The sequence below is a fragment of the Ambystoma mexicanum genome, chromosome 12 (assembly GCF_040938575.1).
Source record: "Ambystoma mexicanum isolate Mex_15411 chromosome 12, UKY_AmexF1_1, whole genome shotgun sequence".
Classification (NCBI taxonomy): Eukaryota; Metazoa; Chordata; class Amphibia; order Caudata; family Ambystomatidae; genus Ambystoma; species Ambystoma mexicanum.
Genome location: NC_090936.1, coordinates 13,755,708 through 13,783,425, shown reverse-complemented (window position 1 = coordinate 13,783,425; position 27,718 = coordinate 13,755,708). Strand labels below are relative to the sequence as shown.

At 47.7% G+C, this 27,718-nt stretch overlaps 1 protein-coding gene across 2 annotated transcripts in view; it reads left to right on the top strand.

The window, feature by feature from the left end:
- The window catches only part of SEMA3A (semaphorin 3A), a 469,097-nt gene that overhangs the window by 321,402 nt on the left and 119,977 nt on the right, over positions 1–27,718 (top strand). For both annotated transcript variants that reach the window (XM_069627820.1, XM_069627819.1), the window contains exon 6: positions 7,061–7,180. In XM_069627820.1, coding sequence (XP_069483921.1) covers positions 7,061–7,180 — 120 coding nt within the window. The remainder of the gene's footprint in view (positions 1–7,060; positions 7,181–27,718) is intronic.

The following is a 27,718-nucleotide window of genomic DNA, read 5'->3' as shown; positions in this document are numbered from 1 at the left end:
GCCTTTCATACTTTCTTCCCATTTTAATGTGCAACTGTGCACACTCACACCTGGTTCTTGCTCCTTTTCACTTTACTGTGCCTCTTGAACACTTTTCACTTTGTTGTGCACACTTGCACCTTTGGCTTTTTGCTTTTGGGTCACTTGCACCACCCCATTCTTGCTTTCGGGTCGCCAACACCCTCTCTTGCTTCCAGTTTGCTTGCCCCGTTACCTTGCTTTCGGGTCACTGGCACCCTTTCCTTGCTTTCGGGTCACTGGCACCCTTTCCTTACTTTTAGGTTGCTTGCCCCGTTACCTTGCTTTCGGGTCGCCAACACCCTCTCTTGCTTCCAGTTTGCTTGCCCCGTTACCTTGCTTTCGGGTCACTGGCACCCTTTCCTTGCTTTCGGGTCACTGGCACCCTTTCCTTACTTTTAGGTTGCTTGCCCCGTTACCTTGCTTTCGGGTCACTGGCACCCTCTCTTGCTTCCAGTTTGCTTGGCCCGTTACCTTGCTTTCGGGTCACTGGCACCCTTTCCTTACTGTTAGGTTGCTTGCCCCGTTACCTTGCTTTCGGGTCACTGGCACCCTTTCCTTGCTTTCGGGTCACTGGCACCCTTTCCTTACTTTTAGGTTGCTTGCCCCGTTACCTTGCTTTCGGGTCACTGGCACCCTCTCTTGCTTCCAGTTTGCTTGCCCCGTTACCTTGCTTTCGGGTCACTGGCACTCTTTCCTTACTGTTAGGTTGCTTGCCCCGTTACCTTGCTTTCGGGTCACTGTCACCCTGTCCTTGCTTTCGGGTCACTGGCACCCTTTCCTTACTTTTAGGTTGCTTGCCCCGTTACCTTGCTTTCGGGTCACTGGCACCCTTTCCTTGCTTTCGGGTCACTGGCACCCTTTCCTTACTTTTAGGTTGCTTGCCCCGTTACCTTGCTTTCGGGTCACTGGCACCCTCTCTTGCTTCCAGTTTGCTTGCCCCGTTACCTTGCTTTCGGGTCACTGGCACCCTTTCCTTACTGTTAGGTTGCTTGCCCCGTTACCTTGCTTTCGGGTCACTGGCACCCTGTCCTTGCTTTCGGGTCACTGGCACCCTTTCCTTACTTTTAGGTTGCTTGCCCCGTTACCTTGCTTTCGGGTCACTGGCACCCTTTCCTTGCTTTCGGGTCACTGGCACCCTTTCCTTACTTTTAGGTTGCTTGCCCCGTTACCTTGCTTTCGGGTCACTGGCACCCTCTCTTGCTTCCAGTTTGCTTGCCCCGTTACCTTGCTTTCGGGTCACTGGCACCCTTTCCTTACTGTTAGGTTGCTTGCCCCGTTACCTTGCTTTCGGGTCACTGGCACCCTTTCCTTACTGTTAGGTTGCTTGCCCCGTTACCTTGCTTTCGGGTCACTGGCACCCTTTCCTTGCTTTCGGGTCACTGGCACCCTTTCCTTACTGTTAGGTTGCTTGCCCCGTTACCTTGCTTTCGGGTCACTGGCACCCTCTCTTGCTTCCAGTTTGCTTGCCCCGTTACCTTGCTTTCGGGTCACTGGCACCCTTTCCTTACTGTTAGGTTGCTTGCCCCGTTACCTTGCTTTCGGGTCACTGGCACCCTTTCCTTACTGTTAGGTTGCTTGCCCCGTTACCTTGCTTTCGGGTCACTGGCACCCTTTCCTTGCTTTCGGGTCACTGGCACCCTTTCCTTACTGTTAGGTTGCTTGCCCCGTTACCTTGCTTTCGGGTCACTGGCACCCTCTCTTGCTTCCAGTTTGCTTGCCCCGTTACCTTGCTTTCGGGTCACTGGCACCCTTTCCTTACTGTTAGGTTGCTTGCCCCGTTACCTTGCTTTCGGATCACTGGCACCCTTTCCTTGCTTTCGGGTCACTGGCACCCTTTCCTTGCTTTCGGGTCACTGACACCCTTTCCTTGCTTTCGGGTCACTGGCACCCTTTCCTTGCTTTCGGGTCACTGACACCCTTTCCTTGCTTTCGGGTCACTGGCACCCTTTCTTTACTTTCGGGTCACTGGCACCCTTTCCTTGCTTTCGGGTCACTGGCACCCTTTCCTTGCTTTCGGGTCACTGGCACCCTTTCCTTACTGTTAGGTTGCTTGCCCCGTTACCTTGCTTTCGGGTCACTGGCACCCTCTCTTGCTTCCAGTTTGCTTGCCCCGTTACCTTGCTTTCGGGTCACTGGCACCCTTTCCTTACTGTTAGGTTGCTTGCCCCGTTACCTTGCTTTCGGGTCACTGGCACCCTTTCCTTGCTTTCGGGTCACTGGCACCCTTTCCTTGCTTTCGGGTCACTGACACCCTTTCCTTGCTTTCGGGTCACTGGCACCCTTTCCTTGCTTTCGGGTCACTGACACCCTTTCCTTGCTTTCGGGTCACTGGCACCCTTTCTTTACTTTCGGGTCACTGGCACCCTTTCCTTGCTTTCGGGTCACTGACACCCTTTCCTTGCTTTCGGGTCACTGGCACCCTTTCCTTACTGTTAGGTTGCTTGGCCCGTTACCTTGCTTTCGGGTCACTGGCACCCTTTCCTTACTGTTAGGTTGCTTGCCCCTTTCCTTGCTTTCGGGTCACTGGCACCCTTTCCTTGCTTTCGGGTCACTGGCACCCTTTCCTTGCTTTCGGGTCACTGACACCCTTTCCTTGCTTTCGGGTCACTGGCACCCTTTCCTTACTGTTAGGTTGCTTGGCCCGTTACCTTGCTTTCGGGTCACTGGCACCCTTTCCTTACTGTTAGGTTGCTTGCCCCTTTCCTTGCTTTCGGGTCACTGGCACCCTTTCCTTGCTTTCGGGTCACTGGCACCCTTTCCTTGCTTTCGGGTCACTGGCACCCTTTCCTTGCTTTCGGGTCACTGGCACCCTTTCCTTACTGTTAGGTTGCTTGGCCCGTTACCTTGCTTTCGGGTCACTGGCACCCTTTCCTTACTGTTAGGTTGCTTGCCCCTTTCCTTGCTTTCGGGTCACTGGCACCCTTTCCTTGCTTTCGGGTCACTGGCACCCTTTCCTTGCTTTCGGGTCACTGGCACCCTTTCCTTGCTTTCGGGTCACTGGCACCCTTTCCTTGCTTTCGGGTCACTGGCACCCTTTCCTTACTTTCGGGTCACTGGCACCCTTTCCTTACTTTCGGGTCACTGGCACCCTTTCCTTACTTTTAGGTTGCTTGCCCAGTTACCTTGCTTTTGGGTCACTGGCACCCTTTCCTTACTTTCGGGTCACTGGCACCCTTTCCTTACTTTCGGGTCACTGGCACCCTTTCCTTACTTTCGGGTCACTGACACCCTTTCCTTGCTTTCGGGTCACTGGCACCCTTTCCTTGCTTTCGGGTCACTGACACCCTTTCCTTGCTTTCGGGTCACTGGCACCCTTTCCTTGCTTTCGGGTCGCTTGCACCCGTTTCTGTGTTTCTTTCGCTTTACATTTCCCTTCTTTGCTTGTCTCCACGCCGCTAGCGCCTTTCATTTTTAAAGTTAATGTATCCTTTTGACTCTGTGCCTCTAGTTCATTAAATCTTGCTTCCTTTCTGTCTTCTTTCCTTTCACAACACTTGCAATACTCTTTCCTTTAAACTTTCTTTATTTTCATGCTGCTTGGAACAGTGTTTCAATTCTGCTACAGCCACCCGCATGCTACAGTGTTTCGTTCTTCCTTTTTGCATGAAGCTCACTGGTAAGCGTGGCGCTGGCTAGTGGTCTTCCTCTAGTTGCTTGTGTCGCTGTCAGGGTCTCACCACCTGCCCCTCTGGCAGCCTTGGGCCGGCACACGTCTCAAGGAAACAAGCAGTTCCTTAAACATGGTCAGCAGCTCGCAGTCGAGTACCTCACTCCGGCTCATTGGAGACACGGCTCCCTAGCTACGCTGAAGCCCCTCTGGCATAACGGGTCAGCGTCTCGGCACTCTGTTCTTCTCCAGATTCTCCCGGTCTTCCTCACTGCTTCCTCCTGCTGCTTGACTCCCGTGCTCCACGCTGCATCTCCAGCTCGTCCCTTCATCTGTGCAGAACCTCACCTTTCATAGTCCTCATTGGAGTCAAGTGGAGTCAGGAGTGAACAGTTGGGTAAAAGTGCCTGACTTTGCCTGACACTATTAGTGGGACAATTCAGCGGTGTTACATGGTAGGCCTCATTTTTCATTCTCATGCCAGTGTAAGAAGCCCAAAGAAGGCAAGCAAAAGGGTGACATTTCCCCAGTGCCTGTAACTACATTGAGAAACCTGAGTGAGGCCAAGAGAAGGGAACCATTCTCTTGGCTTCGATATTTTGAGTTGGTACTTCGCTTTCCTTTGAAGCAGAGAATTTGGCTACTTTGGAACTTTGTTTTGGTTCACCTTGGAACTTTGTTTTCCCCCAAATTGGATCACTAATTCACTCTTCTGCATCATGAAAAATGGCATCCATTCTGGTTTAGTTGATAAGCAAAAGGACAGTGGACTATATACTTTTATTGGACATCCTGACAAGGTCCTTAGTATTTGCTTTGAGGCAGTGAAACCCCTCTTGGTAACAGGACTAGGTAGGGTTGTTCCCTTATTGTCTTTTGATTAAAAGGTTATGCCAGCAAATGTACCACTCCTGTGTCTGTCTCCTACCTCCGCACCCTCACAGTGTATTTAAAATTCCTGCTGTTTTTAGGAATACCACCACACTAGTAAGGAGTCTGGTGTTATTAAACCCATGAAGCTTTTGGAATTACTGCATATACTGCAGGATTATGGGTCCTAAGACCTTTAGGAAAGCAGGAAAATACACTCAGTAATATACCTGCACCCAAATAGGGGAGGTTCAAGTACCCCCCCCCAGGCTTAAATAAAACTAGTAAATAGATGTTCTAGTGGCCCCTGTCACATGCAGGCCAAGTAAATGCATGGAGGTCACACGTGTAGTGACAATCTGAGCATATGGGATGCACACAATCTCAGCCCTTTCTGCCTTGTCATGGACAATGCACTAAACCTGCATTAACACCAGGGGCAGCCACCATCGACCGCTAGACTGCTTAGTACGTCTCTGTTGTTCGTGAGTACAATGTCTGCATTCTGAGCTTGGACAGCAACATACTTGCTGCTACTTGCCTTAACCGTGCCACTATTCCACCACTTCCCCCTGAATCAAAATAAAATTCCCTACACTTAGCTACTTTGCCCACCACACTACCAGGTTCCTCCAACCCTTGTAACCTCCATGGAAAGAAAAAGGGGAATGGTTACGCGTGCCTTTTCTTCTTATCCATGACCATGTTTGTTTGAGCTTGGTTTGCTTTCATGAATGGGGGCTCAAACACATGCACCCTTTCATATAAATAATTTGAAAACAAGAAGCAGCTCAGACATGGTCCAAGCGAACAGTAATAATGACTAGTGTACATTACCTCGGACTGGTCGAACATTTCAAGCCAGTGTGGCAAGACATCCACGTGTTTATTGCCACATTACTGAACATTGTGTGCATTTACACACGACTGAAAAGCAGTGGTTTGAACCAATGCTGTCTCGCATGGATTTACAGACCTCAAACAGGGGTGTAAAGGATTCGGATGCATTTTCAGCAGCTGAGATTGGGTTAGTTCAGAAACATTGCATGAGGAAGGAAGCAGAAAAAAAGGGGACTGGTGAGCTCATAACCAGGTTGGGGGGGCAGGCCTTTCGGCAGCAAGCGATGTACGAGCAACCAGCGGAGAAAACAGTGTGGATGAGATCCCCCAGTGTCAGGTAGGGATGAGAATGGCAGTTGTGGGGACCTATGTGTTAGGGAGCAGTCATTCCTTGAAGAAGAGTGTATTGAGCTCCTTCCTGAACTGTGGAAGCGAGGGGGAGAGTCTGATATTGAGAGGGAGGAGGTTCAAGAATATTGGGATGTAGACAGAGAAGGCCTGCCTACTTTCCTTCCTACACTGGCAGAGTTTTGCACATGTCCTTCATGCTGGTGGGTCATACGCATCCGGAGATGCTGAGTTTCTCAGTGAGGTAGCTCTGGGACTTGAGTGGGACACCCTTGTATATGATGCAGCAGGATTTGAAGATGATACAGGCTTGCAGCAGGAGCCAGTGCTGTTTGATGATGGTCGGGTGGTGTGGTTGAATTTGCAGAGTATTTTGAAAGGGTCGTACTGCAGCATCCAGGACGCATCCTAGGGGTGCCAGGGTAGTTGCTGGAAGTCCTTTCAAAGGTGCATTTCAACCACATAGGTGGCAGTGGACCAACAACTGGACAGCAGATCTGAGGTTTTCTGGGATGACGAACTTGAATTTCCCCAGGAGCAAAATACATTTCTTATAACATGAGTAATACCGGAAACCATTCACTAACCATGGGACCGGGTTTCAAATGTGTGTTGTCTTGCTTCCAAGGCAAACGCTTTGCCCATGAGCTATCCTCCCGAAAGATGATAGCAAACCTTTTCTGTCTTTCTTGCTATGTGTTAAGGGAGAGATGTCTGTCAATGTCAAACGCAACGGACTGGTGCAGGTGGCCAGCTGGGGTGTGACACCCTCGAGTTTCATAGCAGAGAGTCAGGTCTGGATATCAGGGTAACGTTATATAGTAAAGTAAATGTGTGTAGTTCCCATGGCAAACATTATACGGCGTGTGTTAATAGCAATACTGCATGATTCCTTATAGAAAGACTCCCTTATCGCTAATATTGCCCTAATTGTTTTAAGAAGTCGATACACATTTGAAATGTGGGACATCCCTTCCAACTTTGCTTTCCATGTCCCACTTCCAGAAATCAGGAAAGAATCAGACATGTTTGGGGTGACTCGGAAAGAAATGAAATAGGACTCTGGAAACGATGCTGAAGCCGTAACAGAAAGACACATATTGGCAGGCATTCTGCAGCTGTTCTAATGCTCAGACAGGCACTGAAGCAGCCTGTGGTGTACCGAAACACGTTTCATGAGCTAAGGAAGAAAGTCTAGGTACAAGCTCTAGGTATTAGGACCGTCTCGTTAATAGACTGAATATAACAAAATACTGGCACAACCAAGCGGTCCATCAAGTACAAACCCTCGCCAGATCCTCATAAATCGCTGCTCACATCTTAAAATCAACACACTGCCGCTATGGTTAAATCCTCTCTTTCTTCTTTGCTTAGATGGGGAACTGTACTCTGGAACCGCAGCAGATTTTATGGGGCGAGACTTTGCGATTTTCCGCACTCTCGGGCATCATCACCCCATCCGCACGGAACAGCACGATTCCAGGTGGTTAAATGGTAAGTTTTGCACAATATATATGTCAGCCAGTTGCCCAACGTATGGGAAATGTATTAAAAGCATACTGCTGTTTTGTTTTACCTAAACCGGTTGATTGGCAGTGACTTATAAACTCAGTGGCTTCTTAAAATAAACATCTCTAATATCACTGAATGTATTTTTGAGTTTTCTTTCCTTCTGAGATTTCTAAGAGCAAACATCAAGTCAGCAGGCATGCAAGCTGATTTCTGCTCACGGTGGGGAACACAGCAGTTAAAAGACACTGAGTCATTATCAATTCTCCAATTGATTACGCGTCCAAGATCAGTGGAGCGTAAGGTCGCTCGATCAATCCTTTACAGGTGTGACCCCATCTAAAGAGTGCTGGAGAGCGGTCACCCACACTGGCCATTTGACCATGGTCTGTTATAAGGGTGGCAGCACAGAGGGTCCACCCTTTATTAATACTAAAGCAGAGCTGGACATTTACATGTGATATGCTATCCTAATTCCGCACCACATCTATCATGGTTTGTTGTGTTACGCGGCTTTGAGGACTGCATGGCTTGCTGCCAAGCTGCAGCTCTAGAACATGCATTCAGCACACACTATGACTCCGATGCATCCCTTGCCATCGTAACCGTCCCCCGGAACCCATCGTAGAGGGGGGACGGGTAGTACACTTCCAAACAAGTCTAGCATCCCACCTCCATGCCCTGCTAAATATAGACCAGTCTTAAACATCATTTATGAAACAAATAAAGTGACAATAGTAGCAGATGTAAAAGGGAGGTGGCCATAATGTGCAGTGTCTATCAGTGTGTGTTGGGAACGCGGAGATCTCAGACAGATGTCACCACTGATGACCATATAGACACACTAACCCTCATTGCCAGTCCTCAAACAGTTTTGGCAAAATGGAGGCAATTATACTAGAGAGGGAAGACATAATTGGCTCATTTCCTTCATAATTGAATACACACCAAACACACAGTGAGATGGCAGGAATCGACTCCCTCGGCCTAACCACATACATGTCTCATGTAGCCCACTTGCATGGAAGGCGCAAAAGACCCCATTACAGAACTTGTAGGCAGTGGATTCCCTGGCAGGAACCCGCTAGCACAGTATACGACTACCACCAATTACGCAAGCCTGGTTGTGTTTACTGTCCGATACACATATCCTGGTGACGTGAACTGGTAGCATGAGCAGATAAGAGAGGGTGCCACGTAACTTGTGGGCATCTCTAATGTTAATTCAGTCCTACCTGCCCAGTACCGCCAGCTCTGAAAGCTGGTTTGCCAGTGTTAACGGGAGCCAATATGTCCAATTTAAGACCAGGTTAGAGCTTAGTGGTGGAACACTGCCGGTCTCGAGGAGACCTGGACTCCACACACCCCTCTCTCGTGTCAGAGTCATTTCCACCTCACTCACTCAATTCTTCTTGCTGTTTTCTTTTTCCTCGTCTCTCTCTTTTTTTATCTCTCTCTCCGATCTCACTTTTCTGTCCTCCGGAATGTCTCTTGTGCCTTCTATTCTCGGTTCCCTCCCTGCTATAGTAAATATTTTAAATGCGCACTTTATGGCCGCGTGGAAAGTTCCAGCTCGTCCTGCTCGGTAGCACATAATAGTAACGTTGCATGGGAGACATGCGACCGTCAAAGGCTTCTGCCAGCTTCTGAACTCCCAGCTGCCCTGCCCTCCTCTCTTGCTTGGTTAGAGGGCCCTGCTAATGGTACACGCATACCATACCTCCCTGAGCCCACAGCGCCTCGAGCGCTCCGCTGCAGTAACATAAACAGGGCAGTGCTATAAAGTCTGGCAAAGTGTGCAGCTAAATCCAGGGACTGCTTCCCAGGCAGTAAAGTAAACATCGAGGAATGCTTTGTTCGCAAATGGAGCGGCCCGCTCCGTGGCCGCCATTTTAGCTCCTGTTTAGTGGGGCTTGGCTTGCATGGGTTTCTAAGTAATAGTGCAGCCTTATGCATTGCTTTCGTAGGAAGCCATTAGTAACTGTTTGCCTCTCTGAATGATGTGTTCTCCTGCTTTGCTGTGGTGGCAGAGGACTTGGGCACTGATAATCAAATGCGTTATCTTCGCCGCTGGGGATCCTCCATTTTCTCTGCAAGACGTGCCCCCCCCTTTGTGGTTAACTTTCTGAAAATGGGAATTACAACTTCTTCAGTGACCTCGTGCCTCCGCTTCACACCACATCAGTGTGGTCCATAACACAGAGTGTGGAGGAAAGCAGGTGGGCTCTGCACAACATAAAATTATAGATGGGTAACTTCCAAAAACAGAGTGCATTCTGTCTAAGTATTCTATATCACTCAAACTTCACTCTTGTTGTCTATCTGATGTCTTTCGGAACCCCAAAGTAGAATACATCTATACAGCTCCTAGCTTCCAATCGATCGTTCTACATGTGGCGTGGAGACAATCACAGCGTACACTTTTGGTTTTCATGGGAGAAACCGGGGCAACGGCTAAAACAAAAAAATCCCATTATAAGTATAAGGACTTAACGTAAATGGATCTACATGATTTTACCGAACCGGAAAGTTCGACTGCAAAAAGTCTGGGTTTTTTTTCTTCAATTTTCCGTAAATATATATGTGGGGGGAGACCCCCCACACCCTTTCACCTTACCCCTATAGATTTGTTATTCACTTTACTCCCCCACATATATATATATATATATATATATGAATAAATTTGGGTTTCGAATTTTTGGGGGTCGAACTTTGGGAGTAGGTAATTTTGTACAATACCACGTAAATAGCCATTCGCAGGGAGTGCGCCCGCGTACTTGGCGACCCTGGAAACGAGCACTGCTAAGAGGCAGTGTAGGCGACACACACTGCTGGTGGATGTTGTTCTGGTGAGGAGCAACACTGCTGGAAAATGCAAGCAATCTTTGCCAGCTGTGGCTGTCTTCTGCAGCTTCGGTTAGTCCACAGCATAGGATTGGCTGAATCAATGCGTTTCAGTCTGCGAATCTGTGAAACAGTACATTAAATGCTTGTTTTGTTTCTTGGTGATGAGTAAGCAAGTGCTTTTGTGCTCCCATATTTTAGTAAAAACCTGTTTACAGAACTACACGGTCTAACTACACCAATTTCATGAAGGTGTCGGTACTCTCACCTCATTATGAAACTATTAGTGTCATTTTGGTTCTCTGTCCAAATGGCACAGATTGCAAAACATTCTGCAGTGGTAAGTCTTTCAGTGTTTTGTTTTGTTCTGTTTCAGGCCATTTTTGTCAGGATTTCTGTAACTGAGCAGCAGACATGCATGCACGTGTCCCCGCTCCATAAAGGGGAGACGTGATGTCCTTGCCTGTATCTTAACTTATTTTGATGTGGTTGGAAAGTGCTGGGGTGCACTGCCACCATGCATATACCTGACACTCCCCATGCCCGCTCATTTCCCTGGTCGGGGTGCTAAAAGACACAGGAGTCACCTTGTGTCTTATGCCTGTTTTACCACCCTGGTATATACATGCCTAAAATGTGGTGCATTGGTTGTGAGGCGTACTTAAAATGAGCCAGTGCCTGTGCAGAAAAAGCTGTGATGCGACAACGGTGTACATACAACTACTAGCCACAGAATATGGCCAGCACATTTTGTATCCTTCTTAATTAATTCTCCTTTCCATTTACTCATCTATGTATTCATGCCATTCTGCCCAGTTTTACCCGCGCATATGCACCAATCCGACAGTTGCACATCGCATGTTCACACTGATGCATTTGTAATAGCTGTTGTGCACCACTAGTTTGCAACTTGACACAGTGTTCAACACATCCTGCTCAGCTTCTGCTAGTATTTCCCGCTCATAGACATTATTTGCTAAACAGTATCCCATTCACCAATGCTCGCTAATAGACTTGCACTGACCTTTGCTGTCAAAATCGTGCTATATTGCTGGTGTACTTTGAAGCACGTTAAAGAATAGAAAAATCATTTTTTAATTTTATGTGAGGGAACATGTTGGTAAGAAAGGGGCACCCACAACTCTTACATGCGTTCCTACTCAACATCACAATCAGTAAATTATTTGAGAAAAGTCATATTGAAGAGAATTCAGATCTTCCTCAAACAACAATGAGACATGTTTTGATGTCTTCAATATTGATTGGCGCACATCATGGTCACATTCTGAGTAACTAACTAGTTGCTACTCGTTGTATCTGTTTATTGAAAAATTGGAAAACCCTTAATTAGAGATGCAGGTAATCAAACACAACATGAGTGACCTGAAGCTCATAGAACCCCATCAATTACTGAAGCTAATCAGAATGCGTGGTATCATGTCTGAGTAGCCACACCCAATCCTGAGGTGTATAGTAATCTCAAACAGGCCCCAAGAGTATAGTCTCTCGGGTGAAAAATATAGATATAGTTACATTGTTGGAGTTGAAATTTGGTAGTCAACTGCAGCTCCTGCATTTAAGAGCACAAATTGCTCTTAATTTCTATGGGAATGTCCATCACTTTGATCGGTAAAATGCTTTTTTTTTTCTCAGGATGATGGATCTCAGGAGGCATTATTGATTTGCATGATTGAGAGATTGCAATATTGGTGGTGTTAGTGAGTTTGGTTCGGCGAGGATATTTTTAAGGAAGGCACCTCCTGAAAAAATGTGTTTGACAGTAAAGTTACATTTTCAGTCACTTGCCTTGGGTGTCCTGGGCCATAGCTCTCACACAGTTGTGCACAATTAAAAGAACCAGTGGTGACTATACAAGCCTGAATTATTTTTAATACCAGCATCCTCCCAATTTTAGCACTGTTGATCCTGCAAGGATAGTGTCCAGAATGCGGTATGTGATCGTGGAATACATGGACAAATAACACATAATTTCCTCTCCTATCCTCGCAATATTTTCATGAGCATGTCTGAATCATTATTCAATTGCATAGCAAACCTAGGTATTGTTCTATATTGTGTAATGAAATGATGCTTAATAATCATCTCTCAGCTTTAGATGTCATCATTGACAATTACTGATGTCACTTAGGTGCTTGGCAATGTTAAAGAAGCATCACTATTTTGAATGGTATTTGTATGAATTTACTGGCCCGTCTGACCTGGTGAAACAGGAGATTGCTGATTGCAAATCTCTTAAGAATGACTTTAGAAATCATTAGGCAAACTGTCCTCAAAAGACGTAGGTGTAAGATGGTCATTGTAAAACGTTGCGTCTGCATTGATAGACCTTGGACGATTGGACATGATTTCAATGTATCGGCAGGTTTTCTCCAGTGATAGGACAGTCTTGTGTTTAAAGGTGGAACTACATTTCTTTGGTAGAGGGTCTCTTAGAAACCCAGCATCATCCTGGTACAAACGGGTCTTAAAGTTCAATTTAATAGTGCTAAATTATTGCTTTATTGAAGCTGATTTTCTAGCCAGAAATATGGCTGATTTGTTATGTGAGGCATTCTGTACAGATCATATGTGAAGCGAGATTAGTTCTAGAAATGGTGGCAGTGTTGGCATATATCATTAATAAACTGATGCCTTTCCCTTCGATCAGAAAAGCAAGGAACACCATGCTTCTCATTGTATAACCAAAACACGAGGTGGTGGTCTCGATAATGGGCAGTTGTCTGCTAAAAGGTATATTTTAGCAATTTTCTATACTGTAACAGATCTAATTGAATCTTAGCAAGTGGTGAGTGCCAGAGTAGTGGAGCTGCAGCTGAGAAACCTGCATGGCTATACCTTATCTAGATTTTTATTCCACAGGGCCACTGGCAGCCTGACACCGTTCCAGAAAATGAGGAGGTTGCAAAATCACATGAGGTTCGGCCACGCAGTATAAAGTGAACTCAGGAAGCAACTCTAAACTCTAGAAGACTCCGGGAAATGGGCAACCTTTCGCACGGCAACAGTCAATAGTCTTGCAAAATGAAAATCATCCTTTAAGGGGAGCAAAGTTAAAAGAGGGAAGCCTTTTGGAAGAGTAGAGACATAGCCAGAGTTTGAGCTGTGAACATGTCGTCTGGTAGGAGGAGGCATTTCTAATTCATCAAAGAAGGGAGGGCTGATATGATACGGCACAAGAAGTCGTAGGATCCAATAGGTTGATCCAGCAATGTCTATAGAAATCAATGTCTGTTGGGTGCAGCGGACTAAAAAAACAGGGTTTGATCGCAAGCTGGAGAATGGCGGTAATATTTATCATGGAGATTTAATATGACCCCATCAGAAATCTGCTTAGTGTTCTTTTGTCCCTTACATGTATACCTTTACCGCTTGGGATGCCCATAGTTAGAGGTGGAAGGGGGAGAGGAATCCTGGATATAGCAGAAGCGCAAAAGACGAGTCTGTGTGATCCAAGAGCCAAACACGAGCCGAGCCAAACACGAGCCGAGTCTGCAAAATAAACATGTTGCTGTCTTGCTGCGCAACCATAGGTCGAAGTGAGTGCGGACCAAATGGTATGACATTCCACTACCGTTCAAGGAAATCCTCCATCATTGCCCTACTTTTTCACAGACCTTTTTTTTTTTTACTCTCGTTCCCTATTGGGGATTCAAACCTGGGCTCTGCTGGTAACACCCATGTGCCACATTTGAGCTAGCTCGCTTGCAATGGTGTTTATTTGAATAGATTGCATGGGACGGAACAGCCTTACAGCCTTTCCCCAGCCACCACAAAACCCAGCTCGGCATGCGTTTGTCTTCTGGAACTAAGCAAGAATTGATGCAGGCTCAGCTCTCTGTACAGGTTTTGGGAGTGGGGGTGTGTCTATTGCCCTGGCTATAAGAAGTGGGAATGTTCAGTGATTGGAAGGGGGAAAGTGTGTACAGCTGCATGTGGTGGGGGCACAACGACCAAAACTGATGGTGCGCCTTGAAGACTTTTTCCTTCACTGTGTTTTCTTGTTGTGACCATTGAAAAACAAAGCATTGTGGGGTGGAGTGGAGGGAAGGCTGGACCCAGGTATGGAATTTGTATTGGGCCACAGGGCAGAGAGTGTACAAGGGGTGGGTGGGTGCCGGTGGTGTCTGTGAGAAGAGGGAGGGCTGAGGACAGCATTGTTGCACTATTTATGTTTTAATACTTCCACCCCTGCTCTCAGCCACCCACAACAGAAGACCTTACATGCAAGCGTACCCAATTCCTGTTTGCAATTTTATTCTAGATTTAAAATTGGGGAAATCCAGCAACTCACCTGCGTCCTCAAAACACAAAACACTATATGTGGTGTCCAGCAACCCGTCCCCCAAAACACAAGACCAATAACCGACAACCTGCCTAAAACACAGCCTCTGGATTTTGCAACTTCACTTTCTAAAAATAGACACTAAACTCAAACACCATGATTTGTGTTCATTGTTTGACACTGAACTGTGGCTTATTGTGCACGCTGTGCAGAAAGCGTGTGTGTTTGCTTGTGAAACTTTGTGTGTGCGTTTTGGGGAATACATCCTGTTTTATGGAATGTCTTACTTTCACTGCTGGCTGTGGATTAGTGTTGCCCCTCCCTGCTGTGACTGTAGCTAAGCTGATGATGATGGGGCAGCCATCGAAACGGGGATTTGGGAACCATTGAGCAAGAGTTTGAACTGTGGGGAGGGCAAATGCTGCCCACCCCCAGTCAGGAAAGTTTAGCCCGGACAGACCCCAACGCTGCGCGTACCCCCACCACCTGTCCCAAAAATAACACTGACAAACACTTACACAGTACTTGGCAGAATTATATTTCACAAAAAGGAGCTATTCATTCTTAAAAAAGGTTCTTTAAACTTTTTTTCTTTTTCTGTTTATCCTGTTTCTTTGATTTTCGGAAAAGTAGTCCAAGCGAGTAATTGATAGTTTGTGATGTGCCTCTGTATCCAGAAAGGTAGTTTGTGATGTGCCTCTGTATCCAGAAAGGTGTCGCTTCATTTCAGAAAAAGGAAGAGAAATCGCACTAGGAAGGCTTGTCAGAGATTCTTTTCGAGGACCACATGTGTGTTTCGTCCGCGCTTCCACAGGATGTTGGCTGCAAAGCGTCCTTTCCAGCGATGGAGATCGGCAGCCCTGACACCTCAAACAATGGCGCACAAACCTCTAAATCTTGTGTTTCTTTCGCTTTTCTTCCTGCCGTCACATCTATGAGTGCAGGCCTTGTCAATACCAGCCTCCTTTTGTAAGCTCGCCCAAACCAGTGTTTCTGTGGCGTTGAATGGGGTCCCACTGCTGACCGGGTAATTCGAGTTCATATGTTCTATGGGACACAGGACACTTCTCTAGAAGTGCACACTATGACAATGCGTGCCACCTCGGCGTGGCCATCCCCGATGACACAACTCTCAACACCGGCCCCCCCTTGGTGAGAACAGGACCTGTTAGCAAACCCATCCCTTTCTGGCATCCGTTCTTGTTGACCTAAAGTTTGTCGACTGTTGGAACAGCCGGATTAGTGTGTCCGGGACAAAGGCCGGGCTATGCACTCCGGTGAAGTCAACCGGGCGGATGCAGACATGAATGGCAACAAGCAAAACCCAGCTTACTTCCTAGAAACCAAAGAGTCGCGCCAATGGCTACTTGACTGCAGACCTTTCAACGAGCAGCGAGCAGCGGACGGGATTGGTCCTGAGCGCTAGGCTTGAAAAGCATAAGGAAAGTTCATCAGTTGAAATTGAGCGCTTGCAACATGGATCCTCTGTCCCTTGTTTGAAGTAAATGTTCAATTTGGACACAGCCTTACGGAGATCAGCCAATCAAAGCACAAGACTTTACAAAGTTGTCAGCAAACAGAAGCGGGGTACACATTCATCGAAAGTCCAGGCTCTTTCAAGTGCAAATGCAGCTTAACTTGCAATTGGCCCAACAGTGTCTCTTATTCTGTTCTCGCACATATGCATGTATTAATGAACAGTAATCGCTCCAATGTCCGGCACCATTGGGCAGTCAATGGAAGCCAGATAATCAAGTATTCTGCTTTTTCAAATATCGGTTAACGAAGCTGGAAAGCTAAGCACAAGGCCTATTTGCTCTGTTAATCACCTCGAAAAGCTTTTTATAGGGCATTTCCTAACCAGAACCATTCCTATTCCCGTCAATGGATGCACTGGTTAGCAGAACACAATGGTTAGTTAGTTGCCGGTTAACAGAGATTTGACTGTAATGTTAGTGCTCATGTATGAGCTTGGAGGTTATTAGCTGAGCTAATATCGCCAAATTGAATTACTGGTAGCACCAGTGACGATGGTAATTCACTGCCTGATTGGAGGTGATTGTTACTCCCCGTTCTGAAGCTCTGTAGGACTTTGTGGCGCTATTCCTTCATGTGATAATAGCACCAGAGGTCATTTCTCCCATTGTGAGTGGATGCAACACGTAAACAAACACAATGGGTTTCATGCAAATCCCATGATCAGGCAGAGGGGTAAAAAAGTGTTATTGGAAATATGGCCAGTTTTACCACCATAATGAGTTCCTTAGACGTTATCACAATAAAACATGATGTTTGGGGGTGCACTGGGGACGACCTTTGCTTGAGCACATCCTCAGGGTAACAATTTATATCACCAATCACTTTCATTACAAAGCCGGCTGGACACACGCCTAACCTCAGCGACTGCTTTAACAACAATTACACGCTGTATTTTATTGGGCAGAAAATAAAAGCTGTTTTTCTTCTCGTTTTTTGAGGATTTTTGGAAGCTCAAACTAAAGAACAATATGTCCTTCCACGCCGCTGTAGTCATCTGTTCCATATTTTAATATTTATATACAGCCTTGCCGGATTAATAACTCCTTCCCGTTATCCTCTCATTCTGCAGAATGTCTAAAAATATCTAAAGATTGTGTTCATCTAACTTGATCCCACATCCCACCGTGGCGTGATCTGGATTAAGTAGGTGTGATCTGCCAGGACAGCCTGACTTTCACACCGAATAAAGAATTATTATAATCACCCGTACAGTCTACGGACGGATGTGGCTTTGCACCGGAATCGCTAGGGTATGTCGCGTGGGCTGCCCTCTGTGGTCATGCATAATTGTGCGGGATGAGGACCTGTCTGCTTAACGTTTTTGCGGTGGTTATTTTATAATTTATAAGCATTTGTTACGGCCTACTTTAAATTTCCACGCGGCATTCCGCTGCTGACTAGAGAAAGTTTCATAGCCAGAAGTATGAAAGCAAAAATGCTCATAGGCAAAGTAGGGTCTTAGCCAACGCTTCTTTTGTTGGTGGAGGACTCGGGCCAAACCCACAGCATCTCAAGCCTGTTCTTGCTTCAAGGAAATTCCCCTGCCGTCTTCCGCTATTAGTGGACAAGAAGCCTACAATATTATAATCATACCTTTAGCTTCCAATATTAAAAAAAAACTTTGAAATCCTGTTAATATATTTGCATAAAAACACACACAACTACAGATCAAAAAGTTAAATATACACATAACATCATTTTCCATCAGGACTAGGGAAGTCTGACTCACTCGTTGGCTTCTTTTCTAGGTGGAAAGCCGACACCGCTCACATATCATGACAAACACATTTCAGAGTAACTTAGGCTAAGAAAATATCAACATTTCATAATCTTGTCAAATTGTCATGTCTGTTCAAGTTCCGGGTCCATCACGCACTTTCTGCGGTAACCGGTGGCCCTTTTTATTTAACTGTATTTTTTGATTAAAGACAATATTATTTCACTGCCCTGTCAAACAAATCAGGCGCCAACCATGACTGCCAAACCTTTGACCCCTAATCAGATACATGCGTTTTCATAAAGTTTGATGCTAATAATAAGTATTGAACCAAGGACATTGTTATTTTTATGGTAGTGGAATTTTCTCCGGTTTGGTCTGCCAGTTTGGCTGCTTTCCCTAGATCTGGCCTATCTTGGTCCATGCCAGGCGTCAGAGGGAAGTGTAATACAAACAGAGGTATTTTCCAGCCACTCTCTGCAATGAAGCCCTGCAGTCTAAATCTGCATTCTGAGTAGGAATATCTTCTTCACTTTTGTTTTATTTGTATTAGTACCCAGCGAGGCTCAATCATAATGTAACAATCTGATTGGCCCTCGCTGGGGCATTACCTGACGCAGAATCCCTCCACTTCATATCCCCGGCGGCGATCCCTGCTCTGAGCCACCACATGGCTGGAGGTCATCCTCCACTGCCGGTGATTCAGGTAAGTGGTTTCTCCCTCCCCGCATCCAAACAATCCCCTCCCCTGCCCGCCCTCCCAACCCCACTTAGCTTCTATTTGTTCCGTTTTCGAGAGAACACGCGCTGGGAACACTTCTGTCCTCAGCGCGTCTGCTCCCGATGGCTGCCATGGAAAGGGAAAATGGACTCCGTTTTCCCTTCCCCAGCAGCCATTTTTAAATTTTGTTTTTTTTTCTGTTTCGAAACGCTGCAGTGTTTCGGAACAGGAAAAGGAGGCTATTAGTACCCTGGTCTTAAGTGCCGGGATACTAATGCCAATAAGCCCTTCGCCGTGGGGTATTACCTGACTCAGTAATGCCACCGTGGCTCAAGGCTTATTGATTCAATATGGCCAGCTCTGGAACAGTGGTGTAAATATGAAACATGCATGGTCAGTGGCCCCTCTGGCAGCAGCCCCCACTCACATGGAGGCCGGGTGCTAATACCTATCCAGGTATTAGGTTCACAGTGGGCTGAGGGCAGGGCACAATTCACTTCATGCAGGAGCCATTTGTGAATGATTTGACTTTGCATGCAGGCTGTGGTAGTCAATGGATGTGGTAAACAGTTTGTTCACCACCTCTTACTGCACGTGTTTTTCATGAACTCTCCTCTGAATTGTAGACCCACATTCCTAACTCATAATATAACAGCGCATGGATCTCACCACTAATTAAGCCTGTTTCATTAGTCTGAGTATGTCTCGGAAAAGGGACATGTTGCTTGTATGATATGACCAAAAAGTAATGTTAAATTACCGAAGTGTGGTACACCACTTTTTTAAGAATCCGATAAATGGTTAATAAAAGTACCTTTTCGAAATTTTGATGGTTTTCTGTTATAATGAAAATGTATTTCTTATAAATGTATTAATTTATTGATTTTTTTGTAACAAGCATAATACTGATACAAGTTCAGTTTCTAAGCGCAGATCTGGGATTCAAAGCTCTGTTGCTCTGCATGGTCGTGCTTCCAAGACCAGCGCGTTGCCCCTGTGTTATCCTCCGTTCAAAATTACGAAATTGCCCAAAAAATATACACAGGAATGAGTGTGGTTGTGAGAATGGAGAGTCGGGGTGTATGGTGAGAATGGGGAAATCCCCAAAATAGAAGGTGAGGTAAGTTGTAAAACCTACAATTCCATACCTACAAAATTTGAAAGAAAGTTTACAAAACACCACAGAGTGCATCCATCAAACTCGGCTTTTTCGCACATGTTCCTTCTCGTGACTTCTGAAAGTGTGTTCTTCTCCCACTCCCTGCGTGGGGTCTCCTCGGGAAGAGAAGCTCATGATAGCTCCAGACTCCCCTCCATTTTCTAGACTTCTCCTCCTCCCCTCACCTGAATTTCTGATTTGGCAGGAGTCGGATAGGGCCCAGAGCCATATGCAATTACCACTTTCAGTCACAGGTTTTTAAGACCTACTCGCAGGGGGTGGGGTTGGGGGTTGGGAGACATCTACTGGAAAACTCATTCTTATTTGTTTCTCTATGGTTGGTTTTCTATGCACTTGTGGGTATCCTGACATTCTTGTCTAGAACTCGATGTTCGCCAACAAATGTTTGGGATCCACTGTAGTTCTATAGAAAGTAAAATTATGTTAATGTCTACAACATACCCAGAGAAGCAGCATTTCAAACAGACATATGAACACTATCAAAATACATATTTTACAACCTTCTAAGAAATGTAAATATTGCTTTTATCTGAGCCAAAATGTGAACCTGTTTACATTTATTTTTGCATTTGTGCTGCCTCCACAAGACAGAAATATTTCATGGACGCTCATAAAGATCCATACGCTTTCTCTATACCTCAGTCAGTCTTCCACGTGCCCTCTACCCCCTCTCTCTCTCACCTGTTTCTCTCCCCCTCATCTTGCTCTCTGTTCCTCTCCCTCTCTCACCCCCATCTATCTCTGTTGCTCTCCCTCTCTCACCAGCTTCTACCCTCTTATCGTTCTCTGTTGCTCTCCCTCTCACCCCATCTTTCTCTGTTGCTCTCCCTCTCTCACCAGCTTCCCCCTCATCTTGCTCTCCCTCTCACCCCATCTCTCTCTGTTGCTCTCCCTCTCTCACCAGCTTCCCCCTCATCTTTCTCTCTGTTGCTCTCCCTCTCACCCCATCTCTCTCTGTTGCTCTCCCTCTCTCACCAGCTCCCCCCCTCATCTATCTCTCTGTTGCTCTCCCTCTCTCAGCCCACCTCTCCCTCTGTTGCTCTCCCTCTCTCACCAGCTTCCCCCCTCATCAGTCTCTATTGCTTTGCCTCTCACCTGTTTCTCTCTCCCCTCATCTTCTCTCTGTTCCTCTCCGTCTCTCACCCCATCTATCTCTATGTTGCTCTCCCTCTCTCACACCATCTCTCGCTCTGCTCCTCTCCCTTTCACCCCATCAATCTCTCTGTTGCTCTCCCTCTCTCACCAGCTTCCTTCCTCATCGTTCTCCTTCTTGCTCTCCCTCTCACCCCCATCGCTCTCTGTGCTGTGCTCCTTCTCTCAGCCCCATCTTTCTCTCTGTTGCTCTCCCTCTCTTCCCCATCTTCACCCTCTCTCACTAGCTTCTCTCCCCCTCACCTCTCTCTCTCCGTTACTCTCCTTCTCAACCCATCTCTCTCTCTCTGTTGCTCTCCCTCTCACCAGCTTCTCACCCTTAATTTCTCGCTGTTGCTCCCCCTCTCTCACCCCTCTCTCTGTTGCTCACCCTCTCTCATCCCATCTCTCTCTCTGTTGTTCTCTGTCTCGCACCCATCTCGTTCTCTGTTGCTCTCCCTCTCACCCCATCTCTCTATGTGTTGCTCTCCATCTCTCACACCCATCTCTCTCTCTCTCTCTCTCTCTCTCTCTCTCTCTCTCTCTTTCTCTCTCGGTTGCCCCCCCTCTCTCATCTGTTTCTCTCCCCCTCATCTTTCTCTCTGTTCCTCTTCCGCTGTCACCCCATCTATCTCTGTTGTTCTCACTCTTTCTCCCCATCTCTCTTTCTCTGTTGCTCTCCCTCTCTCACCAGCTTCTCTCCACCTCGTCTTTCTCTCTGTTGCTCTCCCTCTCACCCCCAGTTCTATGTTGCTCTCCCTCTCTCACCAGCTTCTCTCTCTTCTTTCTCTCTGTTGCTCTCTCTCACATCTCATCTCTCTCTGTTGCTCTCCCTCTCTCACCAGCTTTCCCCCTCATCTTTATCTCTGTTCCTCTCCCTCTCTCACCCCATCTATCTCTATGTTGCTCTCCCTCTCTCACACCTTCTCTCTCTCTGTTCCTCTCCCTCTATCACAGCATCAATATCTCTGTTGCTCTACCGCTGTCTCTGTTGCTATACCTCTCTCACCAGCTTCCTCCCTCATCATTCTCTCTTTTGCTCTCCCTCTCTCTCCCCAACTTCACCCTCTCTCACCTTCTTCCCCCTCACTTCTCTCTCTCTGTTGCTCTCCCTCTCATCAGCTTCTCCCCCTTCATCTCTCTCTGTTGCTCCCCCTCTCCAACCCCATCTCTATCTGTTGCTCTCCCTCTCTCACCCCATCTCTCTCTCTGTTGCTCTCCATCTCTCACCCATTCCGTTCTCTGTTGCTCTCCCTCTCACCCCATCTCTTTCTGTGTTGCTCTCCCTCTCTCACCCCATCTCTCTCTCTCTTGTTCTCCTCTCTTCTATTTCTCTCCCCCTCATCCTTCTCCCTGTTCCTCCCCCTCTGTCACCCCATCTATCACTTTGTTGTTCTCCCTCTCTCTCCCCATCTCTCTCTCTGCTGCTCTCCCTCTCTCACCAGCTTCTCTCCACCTTGTCTTTCTCTGTTGTTCTCCCTCTCTCACCCCATTTCTCTGTTGCTCTCCCTCTCTCACCAGCTTCCCCCATCCCTCTCTCTGCTACTCTCCCTTTCTCACCCCCATCTATCTCTATTGCTCTCCCTCTCTCACCAGCTTCTACCCTCTTATCATTCTCTGTTGCTCTCCCTCTCTCACCTCTCAGTTGCTCTCCCTCTCACCAGCTTCCCCCTCATCTGTCTCTCTCCCTCTCTCACCTGTTTCTATCCCCCTCATTTGTCTCCCAGTTCCTCTCCCTCTCTCACCGCATCTCTCTCTCTGTTCCTCTCCCTCTCTCACCCCCATCTCTCTCTATTGTCTCCCTCTCTCACCAGCATCCCCCCTCATATTTCTCTCTGTTGCTCTCCCTTTCTCACCCCTTTTCTCTCTCTCCCTGTTGCTCTCCCTCTCACCATCTTCTCCCCCTCATCTTTCTCTCTGTTGCTCTCCCAGTCTCATCCCATCTCTCTCTCACCATCTTCCCCCCTCACCTATCTCTCTGCTGCTCTCCTTCTCACCCCACCTCTCTCTCTATTGCTCTCCCTCTCCCACCATCTTCTTCCCATTGTTCTCTCTGTTGCTCTCCCTTTCTCATCCCATCTCTCGCTCTCTCTGTTGCACTCCCTCTCTCACCATCTTCTGCCCCTCATCTATCTCTCTGTTGCTCTCCCTCTCTCACCCCACCTCTCTCTCCGTTGCTCTACCCTTTCTCACCAGCTTCCCCCCTCTTCTATCTATCTGTTGCTCTCCCTCTCTCCACATCTCTCTCTCTCTCTCCCTCTCTCCCCCTCTCTCTCTGGTGCTCTCCCTCTCACACCCATCTCTCTTTCTGTTGCTCTCCCTCTCTCAACATCTTCTCCCCTCCTCGTTCTTTCTGTTGCTCTCTGTCTCTTTCTTTCTCTTTCTCTGCACACTTTTTTCCCCGTCATTTGTAGATTCATATTAAGTGATTGCAGCTGTGGCAAATGTTGGATACCTTCTGATATCAGTGATGTCTGACGTCCTTGAGCATATCTGCTCTCCCGTCCCTACCTTGATCCCTGCACTCTCCCCCTGCTCTCTCCCCCTTCTCTCTCCCTCGCCCCATCATCTCTCAAACTCACTCATCTGTCTCGGCCTGTCTCTCTCTCTCTGTTGCTCTCCCTCTCTCAACCCCATCTCTCTCTCTCTCGCTGTTGCTCTCCCTTTCTCACCCCATCTCTCTCTCTCTCTCTCGTTCTGTTGCTCTCCCTCTCTCACCAGCTTCTCCTCCTGATCATTTTTTCTGTTGCTCTCACCCTATTCTCCCTCTCTCTCCCTCGCCCCATCATCTCTCACGCCCTCATCTCTCTCACCCCATCTCTCTCCATTGCTCTCCGTCACTCCCCCTCTTCTCTCTCTCTCCCCTGCTCTCTCTCCCCCTCACCCCATCTATATTTCTGTGTTGCTCTCCCTCTCCCACCCCCATCTCTCTGTGTTGCTCTCCCTCTCTCCCACCAGCTTCTCTCCCCGCCTCGTTCTCTGTTGCTCTCCCTCATGTCTCTCTGGTGCTCTCCCTCTCTCCCCAGCTTCTCCCCTCCTCCTCTCTCTTTCTGTTGCTCTCCGTCTCTTTCTTTCTCTCTCTCCTGCACACTGGTTTTTCCCTTCTTCATTTGTAGATTTATATTAAGTGATTGCAGCTGTGGCACATGTTGGATACCTTCTGATATCAATGATGCCTGGCGTCCTTCAGCATATCCGCTCTCCAGTCCCAGCCTTGTTCCTCTCTCTCTCTCTCTCTCTCTCTCTCTCTCTCTCTCTCTCTCTCTCCCTCTCTCGCTCTCTCTGCACCCTCTCTCTCTCCACCCTCTCTCTCTCTCTCTCCACCCTCTCTCTCTCTCGCTCGCTCCCCCTCTCTCTCCACCCTCTCTCTCTCGCTCCCCCTCTCTCTCTCCCTTTCCCCCTCTCTCTCGCTCCCCCTCTCTCTCCCTCTCTCGCTCCCCCTCTCTCTCTCTCTCGCTCCCCCTCTCTCTCTCTCGCTCCCCCCCCTCTCTCCCTTTCCCCCCCTCTCTCTCTCTCTCTCTCTCGCTCCCCCTCTCTCTCTCTCATGAATTTTCATGGATCCCAATCAGACGTCGTGTTAAGGGCTGAGTAATTCATTTTGTTCGACTGAGTTGTTTAATTAGCGATCAGAGCAGATGACAAGGGCCCGCATTAAATACAGACCTGGAAGGACACCACAGGCGTGTGCGGCAACTCCCCCCCCCTCAAAACCTCAAGCCCCCGCTGGGACCCACGCTGCCATTCCAGTTTAGCGCACAATATGATGTTAATCACAGCTCGCAGGGAGCACGGCCTGGTGATTGGTCGACGCCTTTCCAACTGTTTATTGTTCAACTGGCTCTAGCCATGCACGATTGTCAGGGCTTTTTGGCGATCGCTTGTGAGGGTGTCCTTGGCCTGTTTAAACAAGGGTTTTGGAATGAGGCTTAGCATGTGCTCGTCTGCACGGAGCAGGGGCTCCCGGCTGGCTCTGAGGCAGGCACACATTGTATTGCTTGGTGCAAATTCGACATGGTGTCAGGATGAAAGTCTGACAAGAACAGCATTTAACAAATGTACACCCAGACTTACAGAACGCAATAACGAACAAGAAATCCTGGAACAAACCCCATCCTTTATAGATCAGGCAAGTTAACGTGCATCAGGTCACAGCACTGCTAGTTAGGCGCTATACAAGCACTACATACTGTAAAATAACATGTTTTGCGCATTTCCATTTAATGCGGTTCGACACCAAATTTGCAGCCCTGAAACGAACGTGCAGGGCAACAGACTGGAAGTGGCTAACCTCAGGCTCATACTCTGACAAACTGGCCTGCTGCCTGCTCCAAAGGCAATACAGACTCACAATCCGTGCAAAGAAAAGAGCCCACATTCAGGCTCGTCTCTCTGGTACATCTAACAACCCGGCTGAACTTTTCAAAATATGAACAAACTAGCCAACCCCTCTGCAGTATCCTCCTCCCCTTGACCTTCCCAGGCCTTCTGCAATGCACTGGCCCCACACTTTGCCACCAAACCTCAGGACATCCTGACCACCCTTTCTACACTCCCTCACAACCCATACCACCCCCACCACACTCCAGTATCTTCTAAACAGGTTTCTCCTGCTCATCCAGGACCACCATGTCATGAACTGTCGTCTACGTCCTTTTTGGACTTTGTGGTCCCTGACTCATAGGGGATTGAATGCAGTAATCCTTCCAACATGGCCGCCTGCTACGGAATGCTGCTTGCCAGTCCTTGCGCTCCTCGCTCTGTGTTCTACTAAACAGACACGCCCCGCGGCTCTGTGCGTCTCAACGGTACCGCTTGCTGTAGTTGGACGTGTGTTGCCGGAGTTCGCTCGGGGCTTTCTTCTGAATCCTGTTTCCCGGTTCCTTGAACTCCCCTTCCTTCCTTCCTTTCCTCAAAACTTATCTTCGAACTTCCTGGATTTTCGCCCCACTTGAGTCACGGCGTTCCGTGTCTCCGAGCTCGGACATTGTTCCTTCCTGGTCTCCGTCCTGGACAACTGAACCTATCCTGGAGTTGGATTGTATTCCTCACGCTGGAATCCGAAAGCCAGCACACAGGTTTATACAAATCCCGGACCGTGCGAAAGAAGTCAAAAAAGAAGGTCTCAAGCAAACAACAAAAACAGATGAGAAGGGGAGAGACTTGTGACACACCAAGGATAGCATTGGCTCTCTTGCCCCCGTACTTGCTGATTTCTGCAATCAGTCCTTTATAACTGGATCTTTCCCCTCCCCCTCAAACACTCCCTTGTGCGCCTACTCCTGAAAAAAAAACATCCTCTAACCCTACCTGCCCTGCCAGCTATCACCCCTTCCTGCAGAAGCTACCGGAGAAGTTGGCCTTGCCCCAACTCAACTCTCACACTGAACTTGGTGGTCTCCACGACCATCAATCGGGATTCTGAGCATCCATTGGCACAGAAACTGCTCTTCTGAACACCTGTGAAGAATTGCTCGCATCTCTGGTCTGCAACTCCACAGCTGTCTTCATTCTTCTCGATCTCTCCTCTGCATTTCACACAGTGAACCATTTCATCCTTGTACAATGGCTCCACAATGCTCTTGGTATCTCGGAATGGGCACTGGCTTGGCTGCAGTCTTTCCTCACTAACCTCTCTTCCAAAGCCATCCTGGGCCCCTTCTCCTCTCCTACTTCCAGCTCCATCTGTGGTGTCACCCAGCGCTCTATGCTATTCCCCCTGGCTGTTTAACATCTACCTTGCTCTCCTTGCACGCCTACCCTACTCTTTCACTTCCAACTTCCAGTGTTATGCCAGAGACACAGCTCTTCTTCACACTCCCTACTGACCCTCTTGCACCCTCCATCATCCCTGACTGCCTGTCTGCCATCCAATCCTGGGGCCCCTCTAATGATCTCTGCCTCAATGCCTGTAAAACTGAGCTCCTTCCCACTGGGACCCCTGCTCCATCCTTGTTCCCCTCACTCTGGCCTTCCTCCTTGGTCTCTCCCCAGGCGCCTTCAACTGAAACCAGAAACCTTGGAGTCATCTGTGACTCCTCTCTCCTTCCTTCCTCCCTCACACTCAGGACAGTGCCAAGAAGTCCAACTATCAGCTCTTCCTTCTGAAAGGAATTTTACCTTTTCTCACTTTCCCTCAAAGGCTCAATGTGACTCAAGCCATGGTTCTCTCTCGACTTCACTACTGCAACTGCATATTCCTGAATCTTCCTTCTTCCACTCTGCGACCCTTCTGCCTTATCCAGAATAGGGCAGCAAGGCTTACCCTTGGCCTTAAGCCCAGGGACTGCATCTTTCCTGCACTAAAAAGTCTTTAATGGCTCCCGGGCCCAGGGACCACACTATCTTCAACTGTATCTCACTAAATACTCTCCCTCCAGACCACTTAGTTCCTCTGGCACTAGCTCTTTGTGTGTGAAGCGTTTTGCTAAACAGAGGGCAGGGGTCGCTCACTTTCCTATGCGGGCTTGTTCCTTTGGAATAGCCTCCCCCTGCATCATGAGCAGGATCTTTTCAAATTCCGGATGCTTTCCTCTTTTCCTCCTACTTCCCTCCTTCTCTCATCTGCTAATCTCACAATTGCTGAATCGGTGTCCGGGGCCTTTATGCATTCTCGGGGCCTTGATCTCCCACACCAATTCTCCCCAGCCCCTGTCTATCCACAGCATTTGTATTTCACACCCTCTGCTTGGGAGACTCGCACTTAGACCTCCCGCGGCCCAGGCAATGTACCACTCAACATTCCTAGCACTTCATGTATGGCTCAACCACGAGCCTGGACTCCCCAGCACTAACACCCCATTCCCTCTTCCTTTCTGCACTTGCAAATCCTGAATACTCACAAGGCATAGTAGGGTTGTCACTTCCCCCCTCTGCTCTTAAATATTTATTTTGTAATGTATTTCCCACCCCTGCTCCCTCCCTGTGCTCCCTCCCTGTCCTGTGGGCACTTTGAAACAGTATGTTCTTATTGTATAAGTGCCTAACAAGAAAACAATAAATAAACATTCTCCCCAAAACATGCTAGTCTTCATAAGATCAGTTATAAATCAAGAAATTCAATGATAGAAGTATTACCACATTCTAATGAA